The sequence below is a fragment of the Homalodisca vitripennis genome, chromosome 4, assembly GCF_021130785.1.
Source record: "Homalodisca vitripennis isolate AUS2020 chromosome 4, UT_GWSS_2.1, whole genome shotgun sequence".
NCBI lineage: Eukaryota > Metazoa > Arthropoda > Insecta > Hemiptera > Cicadellidae > Homalodisca > Homalodisca vitripennis.
In genome coordinates, this window is record NC_060210.1 from 127,748,427 (window position 1) to 127,761,042 (window position 12,616).

The 12,616-nt window shown below is 37.5% G+C and overlaps 1 protein-coding gene across 1 annotated transcript; it reads right to left on the bottom strand.

Moving 5' to 3' along the window:
* Positions 1 to 8,974: 8,974 nt before the first annotated feature.
* LOC124361184 lies at positions 8,975 to 10,210 on the bottom strand. The gene has a single exon (XM_046815223.1). The coding sequence runs from the start codon at positions 10,208 to 10,210 to the stop codon at positions 8,975 to 8,977; it is 1,236 nt and encodes a 411-aa protein (XP_046671179.1).
* Positions 10,211 to 12,616: the final 2,406 nt, after the last annotated feature.

Sequence of the window (12,616 nt, forward strand, 5' to 3'; positions counted from 1 at the left end):
ATAACTAATTACACATAAAATGTAGAACTATCCAGTTAGCCAATATATAGGTACAAAGTCAATGTGAATGTTGATTGAGTTTAGCTCCATTTCACATTTCTTTTCGTGCAGCGTCCAAGATCTGAAGCTGTATCAGACTTAATTTCTGGAATCTGAAGTCCACGTCAATCTGAAGGTATCCAGCAAGACAAAAACAATACCTTGGTTATTCTGCTTGGTACTAGCAATTAATTATGATATATGTATAATGTTATTACCTAAATAGCTAGCAATCTAAATATAAAACGATGTTCAGGAAAAAATAATTATTTTATAATTAGTTATAATCAAAGGTACGTCTAGCACAAAACAGAATTAAAATCACAAACATGTACGTTGACTACAATCTTAGTTTTCTCTTCTCATATTAATAAATTTTCCTGTATATTTATTTATATTTATAAAATGAATAAGTTATTTTTGAAATTACTCACAAGGGTATTTCAGACTGTTCAACATATCAAAATGTATTATTTACGTTACACATTTTCTTTATTTTTTTTAAATAAATAATTTACAGCGTCATAATCATCTACTCACACAACTCGAAAGCATAAAGTATCCAACTAAATACTAAGTTGTAATTCATTATTGAATTCGGGGGTTTCCTTCCATTATCTAAACTTTTGCATTAAAAAAAGAATTTTGATAAGGCATTTCCCACCTGAATCCAAATATATATATATATATATATATATATATATATATATATATATATATATATATATATATATGTGTGTGTGTGTGTGTGTGTGTGTGTGTGTGTGTGTGTGTTTTATTTTAGTGTAATCAATTCAATAAACTTTCAATGACATACTTTAGGATTTAAAGGAGTTATATTTCAGCATTCCGGGCATGAAATTTACCACTAGCTTAACAGCAGTATTGTTAATCTTTACTACGATGATACAAAAGTTATTACAGCAATGAAAAAGAGATGCTTTTAGCATTTATAGAATAAGCTACATTTCTCATAGAGAATAATGATTCAGCTTGTGACAGACCATTTGTTATACTCTGGGTTCTCGTGTGTTATTGGTTACACTGTCAACGTCTTGTGAATAATTAATTTAAGGCCTCTACTGACTTGGTGTCAGTTGGCATGTTATATAATTAAATAATTAATTGTAATACTATTGGCTGGGCGTAAAGAATCCTTCGACGGTTAAAAAACAACGCCTAACATTACTGGGTTGTAATCTGTACTAGCTATTATGTAGCTTGAGCATCATTCTGCACAGTAAACCACTAACAATAACTATGTTTACAAACAACGCCTAACGTTACTGGGTTGTAATCTGTACTAGCTATTATGTAGCTTGAGCATCATTCTGCACAGTAAACTGCTAACAATAACTATGTTTACAAACAACGCCTAACGTTACTGGGTTGTAATCTGTACTAGCTATTATGTAGCTTGAGCATCATTCTGCACAGTAAACTGCTAACAATAACTATGTTTACAAAACAACGCCTAACATTACTGGGTTGTAATCTGTACTAGCTATTATGTAGCCTGAGCATCATTCTGCACAGTAAACTGCTAACAATAACTATGTTTACAAACAACACCTAACATTACTGGGTTGTAATCTGTACTAGCTATTATGTAGCTTGAGCATCATTCTGCACAGTAAACTGCTAACAATAACTATGTTTACAAACAACGCCTAACATTACTGGGTTGTAATCTGTACTAGCTATTATGTAGCTTGAGCATCATTCTGCACAGTAAACTGCTAACAATAACTATGTTTACAAACAACACCTAACATTACTGGGTTGTAATCTGTACTAGCTATTATGTAGCTTGAGCATCATTCTGCACAGTAAACTGCTAACAATAACTATGTTTACAAACAACGCCTAACATTACTGGGTTGTAATCTGTACTAGCTATTATGTAGCTTGAGCATCATTCTGCACAGTAAACTGCTAACAATAACTATGTTTACAAACAACGCCTAACATTACTGGGTTGTAATCTGTACTAGCTATTATGTAGCTTGAGCATCATTCTGCACAGTAAACTGCTAACAATAACTATGTTTACAAACAACGCCTAACATTACTGGGTTGTAATCTGTACTAGCTATTATGTAGCTTGAGCATCATTCTGCACAGTAAACTGCTAACAATAACTATGTTTACAAACAACGCCTAACGTTACTGGGTTGTAATCTGTACTAGCTATTATGTAGCTTGAGCATCATTCTGCACAGTAAACTGCTAACAATAACTATGTTTACAAACAACGCCTAACGTTACTGGGTTGTAATCTGTACTAGCTATTATGTAGCTTGAGCATCATTCTGCACAGTAAACTGCTAACAATAACTATTACAACCAAAAACCACTAACAATAACTATGTTTACAAAACAACGCCTAACATTACTGGGTTGGAATCTGTACTAGCTATTATGTAGCTTGAGCATCATTCTGCACAGTAAACTGCTAACAATAACTATGTTTACAAACAACGCCTAACATTACTGGGTTGTAATCTGCACTAGCTATTATGTAGCTTGAGCATCATTCTGCACAGTAAACTGCTAACAATAACTATGTTTACAAACAACGCCTAACATTACTGGGTTGTAATCTGTACTAGCTATTATGTAGCTTGAGCATCATTCTGCACAGTAAACTGCTAACAATAACTATGTTTACAAACAACGCCTAACGTTACTGGGTTGTAATCTGTACTAGCTATTATGTAGCTTGAGCATCATTCTGCACAGTAAACTGCTAACAATAACTATTAAACCAAAAACCACTAACAATAACTATGTTTACAAACAACGCCTAACATTACTGGGTTGTAATCTGTACTAGCTATTATGTAGCTTGAGCATCATTCTGCACAGTAAACTGCTAACAATAACTATGTTTACAAACAACGCCTAACGTTACTGGGTTGTAATCTGTACTAGCTATTATGTAACTTGAGCATCATTCTGCACAGTAAACAAGATATCATTAAAGAAAAAAAAACACATGTTAATATTCACTTTATATAAACCGATTAACTACCCTTTAAAATAATATCTAAATCTAAATCTAATGACGACAAATTTTAATTAAAAGCTGACATTAGATCCATTTATACATCCTATAAAAATAGTCATAATAAAATATTTATTTAGAATATCTTATGTTAAAACAAACTATCATTTTTAATTCCACAATTATGCCTTAATGTAAGTAAACATTTTAGCTTGTTTTCATTCAGCTTGTCTATTGCTGGTCAAATTTTTACTTATGACATAATTAAAACAACCTACTATGTAAGGTAGTAACTATGTAAGTAGTACTATGTACCTACATTTTCAACTACATAATTAAAATTCTAAACCACATATTTTTAGTTTTGGATTTTTTAAACACGCACTCATACTTATGTAGATTTAAATAACGGTGTAGTTTAATAAGGGTTTCTTTTTTTTAAACACGTAGTGGTTATTTACAATAATAACAAATGCAAGGCTTATATACAATATAACACAGACCTAAATAACCAAAATACATACAAAATACTTTTATATGGTTTGTACAATAATATGAAGAAAAGAAGAATAACGATAAAAAATTACCTATTTACCGCATCAAGTCCATCAAGAAGATCTAGGCAAGAGGCTGTGTCACAGTGGTAGCGGGAGGTGGTGAGACATTCTGTACTAGATGTTGGGCTGCTGTTGACTGTTCTAGCTGGGCGATATGCTGGAAGTCCCTGACACGGAAGGGGCGATGATCAGGTGTCAGCTTTGCCATCACCTTGCTATCGGAAGTCCAGACAGTAGACAGTTTCCCTTGCTTGACGAGAGCTCTGGATCCATTGAAGATGGCTCTTGACTGAGGCGTCAGATGTTCATTGAGGTAGATTGGAGTGTTGGGGAAGGAACTTACTAGCCCTTGTGCCGTCATAGAACCCTTCTTCCTTCTCGCCGATAGCCAGGACGTTTTCACATCTCGTGAGATAAAGCAGACTACAATGGACGGTGGTCCTCGGTCCCCTTTCCTGCCCTGGAGTCGATGTGCAGTGGAGATGTCCACGTCCCTGCAGCTCACATTAAGTACTTGTGCGATACTTCCTAGAATGTCGTACAAGTTTTCCCTAGGTGTCACTGGCACACCGGAGATCAAAAGATTATTCTTCCTAGTATGCTGTTCTAAGTCAAGCACTAATTACGATATTTGCACTGTTTGTTGTTGAGTAAAAAAACTGGTACCATGTATCCACAACGCAATTTTTATTGGTGTTCTAATTTACAGAAAACAGGTATGTTATAATAACAGACTCAGTTTTATTTGTCCTTTTTCTCTTAATTATCTTTTATATTGAATGGCAATTATTGTTATGTTTATAAAGTATTGCAATCTAAAAGAATTGCAAAATTTCAACAAAATGTTTACAATCAGAGTCGGTAAAACTATTACCAATTGTAGGTAATATTAATATTGTGATTGGCGCCAAGCGTAAGATTCCAGAAAGTAGGTTAAACTGTTCCGGGTGAGGTAAACTGGTTATTAATGCAAGAATGCTTTGGAATGAAATATTTGCAATGACATTTAAACATTAACCTTTCACTCTTATTAATTCATTAATAAAGGATTGAAACTAAGAGTGACTAAGTTAAAATCTTATAGTCATATTAATTATAGTCATAGTCATTCTTTAGTCATAGACTATAGATATAGCCATATTCGTGACATGTTTCAAAATAGACTTTATTAATTTTTTTTATATTTCGTCTTTTAAAACAAGTTTTCACCTTCTTTAAAGTTTGTAAAAAGCTTTCTATATCACACATACGTTTACCGAATGTTATTAGAAAATTTCAATAGACTAAATACGTATGTAATTTCATATACATTTTGTATATTAAAACCAATTCGTGATGGGTTACCCATATAAGGGTAAAGCGAAGTTAAATTAAAATTCAGACGATTAAAGTCAAATTGGAGAGAGTTTCTGTATGAAGAGAATACTGTAACAAGACGAGAGGTTGTCTCATTCAATTACATTAATCTGCCTTAAACCCTCTCACCCCCACCCACCATCGTACCAACGCGCGTCACAATATCTTCTTCGATTTGAATGTATTACATGTTACGTTACTCTCACACTAGCTGCGATCTTAGCAGTCTGGCTAACCTTATTAAATAAATTGAATATCAAGCAACTATTTTGGAAAACCAAATATTCAATGAATCCGGAGAAAATAGACTAATATATAAATACTTTACTTAAGGCCTGTTAATACATTTTAAGTTCACTTTGTATATAACTAATTAAAAGTTATAAGAAATAAATTTAATAAATAAAAGAATCTTCCAAGATTCTTTCAAGGCCCGAGTCACTCATTAAGTATGTTCATGGTGGTACACAAAATGAGGAATTCTTCAGTAGTTTTATTTGGTCATTGAAAAGTATGTAAAAACACAGTTTTCATTATGATATTTAACAGTGCAAAATATATTGACCCGCTGATGAAAAGATTTATTTTGCGTGTATTTCTTATTAGAGTAGCTATTTTAGAATAAAACTAAAACTGTTGGTGTTATTGAGTTTATTATTGACACAGTTGACAGTTGCTATATTAGGTACTATATTAGATAATTCTGAAGGCTGATCTATGAGACAATCATAGATCATTGAGGCTTTTAGAATTACTAAATGCAATATCCAGCAGGAGAGCGAGTATATTGAAATCAGGGTGAGCCTAGCAATGTATACTTTATGTGGCAAACTTCAACGTATTAGCGTAAGTGCATTGCATTGTAACAGCAAAATGCTTGCTATTAAACGCATGGCTATTAATAGTCAAAGACTCTTATTAGTAAGTTATCTTTGTGCCGTGAACTGCAACAAGATGCAATTATTGCCATTCGCATAGGCAGTTAGTGAGGATATTCCCTGTGTGGTCAGATTCACACAGAACATTGCAATTCACAGAGGGAAAACTCTGATAATCTACGTAAGTTTAATATTAGTCAAAATTAGTTGGGGGAATTATTATGAATATTCTACTGTCAACGTCAGCCATTCTACTAAAGGAAGTATGACACCGCTGTCACCGTCCAATAATCACGCTGAGGGTAGAGAAGGGATGGTTCCTTCAAGTATACTTTAATTATGCCTTCAACACTAATTAAATATTACAAATCCTAGCAGGTATTCACTATAGTGATGCATATTTATCAGTGAAACTAGTCGCTTAACCTAGTAACTCGATATTCATGATAGTTACCATGCAATGGATTTCCAACTTGAAAATGACGATATTCGTTTTCTTTGTACCTATTTAAGGTTATAAAACCAGAAATGACTATTTCAAAGTAAGAGAAATATTAGTAGTTTAATCTGTGTAATGAACTGCACTGGAAGAGCAGAATAATTAATGAATGTACGAAACTGCATTTTACAATATTGTTACTAATTGTGTTGACGAATGTTACAGTTGCCATTGTTGTACATAAAAAATGAACAGGTGTATAAGGCATTAAGCTTTAAAAAAGAGAAAACGATGATTTTAACGAAGATAAACACATTTGAGTAAAGTGCTCCATCGTAATACCTTGTGAAAGCATGAAGGGCTTACAGTGGATTTTAGTTCACAATTAATTAGATGATTTGTTTTTATGAGCAACTGGAACTTTAACATGTTCCATTAGCTATTAATATTACATCGATGTATAAATTTACATAGCTGTATAAATTACTGAAATCACAAATTAAAAAATAAACACACACACATACATATGCACGTAGCCTATATAGAGACAGAGACAGAGAGAGAGAGAGGCTATATATATATATATATATATATATATATATATATATATATATATATATATACATATACATATATACTGTATGTGTGTGTGTTTTTTTTTTTTTAGAGAGAGAGGAAAAAAATGCTCTTTACGCACGAAGTGCCGGGCTCGATCTTGGCCTATGGAGTTTTGGTCCATGCGGTTACCAAGACTAAAACGTAAACCTCTCTTCACCCATCCTTTGTCCCCCCGCGGGACTGCCGCTAGGTATTACTTCGCGGGGGAAGGCATAACCGATTTCGCTCTTCCTCTACTTTTGTGTGGAGAGTTCATTATTCCATAGCCTGGCGCCTCGCCCTTCTGTCTCGCTCTTCCCTCCTTTTCTTTTCTTCCTTCCTCAGCTCTTCGATGACTTCCCTGGAGAAGTCCGTTGCTGCTTTCCATGTGGTTGCAGATGCTAGCATTTCTTTAGCTAAGTTTTCTGGCGTAATCACCACATCGCTTAATCTTTCAAGCTTTCGTCGCTGCAGGTCAAATCTCGGACATAAGAAAAACACATGCCTCGCGTCCTCCTCTAGCCCTCGACACTTTGGGCACTCTGGTGAGTCCACGTGTTTATACTTGTGTAAGTATTTACGGAAGCACCCGTGTCCCGTGAGTACCTGCGTCAGGTAGTAGCTGGGATCTCCATGTTGGCGATTTATCCAATCTGCTAGACTCGGTATGAGCTGATGTGTCCATCTACCCTTTTCGGAGTTGTCCCAGTGGGCTTGCCAGTGCTCCAGACTCTTCTGTCTTTCTCTTTTTCTCCAGTCATCTACATTTTCTTGCTTATGGATTCTACACTGGTATAATCTCCTGTATTCCTCTACTAGGATCTCAATTGGCAGTATTCCCGAAATTACGTGCGCTGCATCCCTGGAGACGGTTCTGAACGCACTCGTAACTCTCAGTGCCATTTGTCGGCCTACAGGATATATCATCCTCTGGCACTCCTGCAGTTCTAGTGTACTTGCCCAGATGGCAATGCCATAGGTCAGTATCGATGTAACTACTGACGCTAGCAGGGCTCGTCGTCTCGGTTTTGGCCCACCTACGTTTGGCATGAGACGGGATAATGCCCCTCCGACAGCTGCTGCTTTAGTGCTTGCATGCTTAACTTGGTATTTGAAGTTGAGGCGTGCATCGATCATCACCCCCAGGTAACGGATGGATGGTTTTGACTCGATATCGTGCTCACCAACTTGCAGCGTGAACGTTTCGACCTCTTTCCTGCTTTTTATGAGTACTATCTCTGTCTTGTGCTTGGCCATCTTGAGTCCTTGTTCATTCATCCAGACGGCGTACGTACTTACCAAATACCACCTTGAATAGGTTTTTGATGTCCTCCAGATATTTTCCCACAATTACGAGGGCGACATCATCTGCAAAAGTGACGGACGTTACCCTCCTTGGTATCCTCAATCTAAGTAGGCCGTTGTACATAATGATCCACAGAAGCGGTCCCAATACCGAGCCTTGTGGGATACCTCCAGTGACCCTGTATCTCTTGATTCCATCATCTGTCTCATACTGCAGAATTCTGTTTGTAAAGTAGTTTGCCACTAACTTTTGCAGGTACTTTAGGATGCCGAACTGGTCGAGTGTTTCCATGATTCAGTCCCACCTCGCAGAGTTAAACGCGTTTTCCATGTCCAGCGTCACTACTGCGCAGTATTTTTTCTTGCCGTTTTTTCCATCTATCTCCTGAAATGGCTTCCTTCACTGTGTTGACTACCACCAGGTTAATAGCATCCACAGTTGACCTTCCTTTGCGGAATCCAAACTGTCTGTCCGATAGGTGCCCCTCAGCCATCACCGCTATTCTCGCATACATGATCCGTTCGAGGACCTTGCCTGCCGAGTCAAGCATGAAGAGAGGACGGTATGCCGATGGTTCATAGGGTGGCTTTTTCCCTTTTAAGAGAAGAACCAGCCTCTGCAGCTTCCATTTGTCTGGGAAGTAGCCTTCTTCCAAGCATCTGTTGTACATGTGGAGAAACATGTTCGGTGCCAGCTTTATCGCACTTTTTAGGGCAACATTTTGGATGCCGTCAGGTCCGGGAGCCTTCTTGTTTCCTAGTCTTACACTCGCGATGTTTAGCTCCTCTAATGATATCAGCGGTATCGGCTGCTCTGAGCTGAGGTCACGGGTGTTGTGTGTGGGAAAAGATTTGTGACAATCCTATCCAGCAAGTCCAAGCAAGTGGGTGAGGACTGTGGCTGAATTTTCACCTTTTTCAACACCACCTTATATGGTCTGCCCCATGGGTCACAGTAAACCTCTTCAAGCAGTTCATTCCAGCAATGTGCCTTGCTGCTTTTGATCGCTTTCGTTAGCTTTAGTCGCGCCGCTCTATGAGACTCCTTCAGTTCTCTATAGTTTGGCTTTTTCCTAGCTCGCGTGGCTTTTCTTCTTGCCTGAACGGTTTCTTGGCGACTTTTGGCAGTGTCGCTATTCCACCAGTACATCGGAGGGTGTTCGTTTTTTGGCCGTTTTCGCGTCATCGTGGCGTCGCAGGCAAGGGCAACTCTGCGCATTACTTCTTCTGTTTCTTCATGTGCGCTGTTAGCGACAATGGGTTCACTATTGAATGCTTCTTGGAATAGTTCTGCGTCAAATTTATTGGCATTCCATCCTCGGAGGTTCGTCGTTTTGTGCGGAGATCTGTTTTTTGCTGGTTCTCTTGTTACCGTCCAGCTGATGAGCCGATGGTCGCTCTCGTTGAAAAGGTTGTGGACTGTCCAGTCGTTCCCTCTTCTGACGATGTTAGAGCTGGCTATGGTCAGATCAATGATGGAGCTTCCATTGTCCGTCTCGAAAGTCGGCGTGGTCCCTCTGTTGAGGAAAACCATGTCCAAGCAGGACACCGTCCGTAGCAGCTCAGTTCCTCTGGTATTGGTTTTCTTACTGCCCCAGTCCACTGCCCAGGCATTTACAGGTACGTCCCCGGCTATCACGCAGGGGGAGTGCTCTTTAACATCCTCGACCAGTCTATCAAGTAAATCCGTGAACTCGTTGATATCTAAACTGGGAGGAGCATATACGCTGTAAAAGTGTACATTTCCAAGCTTGGCCCTGATAAACCACCTTTGCGTGCTGTCGACTTGGTCCTCAAAGGTCCGATTTCTGCATGACCAGATGGCAGCCTTACCTGTGGCGTCTGTCACCCAAGCCTGCGTCTTGAGTCTGGTGTAGGGATCAGCGAAAATGGCCAGATCTATCTTCATCTCTATGACCGTTTGGGTGAGCAGATCATGCGCCAGCTCACAATGATTTAAATTGTGCTGTAATACTTTCATTCTCTTCTGGCAGTGTTGCTCTTGTTCTTCTTCTCGTGGAAGACAACACATTTGTAACTACCCACTATGTGCCGGTGGTCTTTGTCTCTTTCGGCGCACAGTATACAGCGCGGATTTTTCGTGCAGTTGGCTATTTTGTGACCTGCCTGGCCGCACTTTAGGCAGTTGTTTGACCTGTCAATTTGACTACGGCAAAAACTGGCAATGTGCCCTGAGTTCCAACACTTGAAACAAATGCATTTCGTACCTTGTACGCAAGTGCCCGAGTACCACCATTTACGGTCCTTTTGTTCCTGTCATCCAATACTTGGATTAGATGCTCTATGGCCTCCTCCATACGCCCTATCTTTGTCAACATCCCCTTCAAAGGAGTACTTGCAGTATCCTTCGTGGCCAAATGCACCACTACGTTGTTGTCTTCGTTCGTGTTTTCGTGATCTTGGCTCCCCCCAAAATCCATGGAGCCGGCGACGGCCACAGGGGCTTGCACCCGATCGGAACCATCGGTGGGATTCCTGGGATGTCCGGTACCCACTTGGGGTAGTGTTGTTTTAGACGCACTACTCATAATTGGTTTATTATTCGGGGTTCCTTCCCCTATCCTGTATCCTAGGCAGGAGCCCTTTAACAAGGTGCTAGCATCCGGGCCAGATGCTCCTTGGTTTTTTAACGAGGTTGATACTCCTCCCCCTCCTCCTCCCCAGGCCTCTTGAGTAACAGAGTAACTGTGTGTGTGTGTGTGTGTGTGTGTGTGTGTGTGTGTGTGTGTGTGTGTGTGTGTGTGTGTGTGTGTGTGTGTGTGTGTGTGTGTGTGTGTGTGTGTGTGTGTGTGTGTGTGTGTGTGTGTGTGTGTGTGTGTGTGTGTGTGTGTGTGTGTGTGTTGTGTGTGTGTGTGTGTGTGTGTGTGTGTGTGTGTGTGTGTGTGTGTGTGTGTGTGTGTGTGTGTGTGTGTGTGTGTGTGTGTGTGTGTGTGTGTGTGTGTGTGTGTGTGTGTGTGTGTGTGTGTGTGTTGAAGAGATGACAATGTGTAGATATTTTCGGACGTATCAACCAAAACTTTGTTCAGACGAGATATATTTATCCTCAATATTAATTTATTTAAATAAAATTTCTTTTTATCGGTGTTGTCCAGATAAAAATTAGTTTTAAATAATTTATAGGGAAAAGATTATGCTAATTTTAATTATTTTCTTTTAGAAAACTATAACGCTGCCAATCACATATGGTGTGCAAAACATATACGGGTTAAATTAACGTTAAATAAGCGTTAAAACACGTGTTTCAGTTAGTTTTCCTCATCTAAACACGACGGTTTATTTTCCCGTAGAAAGCTTAAATAATAGAGAAAATTATAACATACACACTACTTTTTTGCATTACCATAACTAAAAAATAGTAGTTGTATTAATTTATGCTAATCGTAGTTTTATTCACAACAAAAGCATGAATTTTACATTTATTTTTAAAATGAATTGGTTAATCATGTATATGGTGAAGTATCTTATCTAAATGTTTTTTATATAATACAACTATAGGAGTTACATGCTAATAATACATAATTTTACTTCATAGTCTAGAGTTTATTATTTAGTATAAATAAATTCAAAATAATGTTTGCTAAATCTTTCCTTGCCAATGAATTCATGAGTGATTAACGTGTTATTTGTTTAAGTAAGCGATTAGGTCAGCTAGTTTGTGTTGACAATTAATTACATGCTCCCATCCAATCGACCTCAGAACGCAACAAACATGTTTATCTTTGCCTGGAACAGCGAGTAAAATAGTGTTGGTTTAACTAATGGAACAAAATTATGATATAATGAACGTGGAAAGAAAAATAAGTCACAATAAAGTAATAACGGTGGGAGAATTTTACGACATAATTAAATATCCGGTTGGAAAATAATATTCAACTATTAAATCTACTATCAACTATTTACACTGAATATTACTTGAATGGTTTCCTTATAGTAAAGACATATATGGCACACCTTCATTATGATATAATAACAGCAAACATGTTAATGCATTGTCTTTGTTAAGATTAAAAAAATAAAATACAACATTTAGGTAACTATTAGAGCTCATTCTTTTTCAAGTGACAGCCACTGAAACCAAATGTTCAGCCTCATCTTAGACCTGAGGATTTCACAGTCAGTTTCATGAGCATTATTAAACTTTTTCACACACTTCAGTTAGTGCACAGTTAAAATCTTGAAATATTTTGGCATCAATATGCAAAACTATATTCAGTTAATGAAACATTACTCCTTAAATTGAAAAGGATTAAAAATCGAACAAATCACTCATAACTATGTTGCTTATTTATTTTTATATAATTATTTTTATTTTTTATAAAATTATAAGTTATGATACAATTATTTGAAACTAACATGCTATTTGGCTAATGAAAAAGTACAAAAATGTCAGTAACAGTCATTTTTAGAGTGGCCGTGT

Coding starts and splice junctions, on each gene's coding strand:
- LOC124361184 (XM_046815223.1), bottom strand. CDS start 10,210: ATGTGTTGTCTTCCACGAGAAGAAGAACAAGAGCAACACTGCCAGAAG.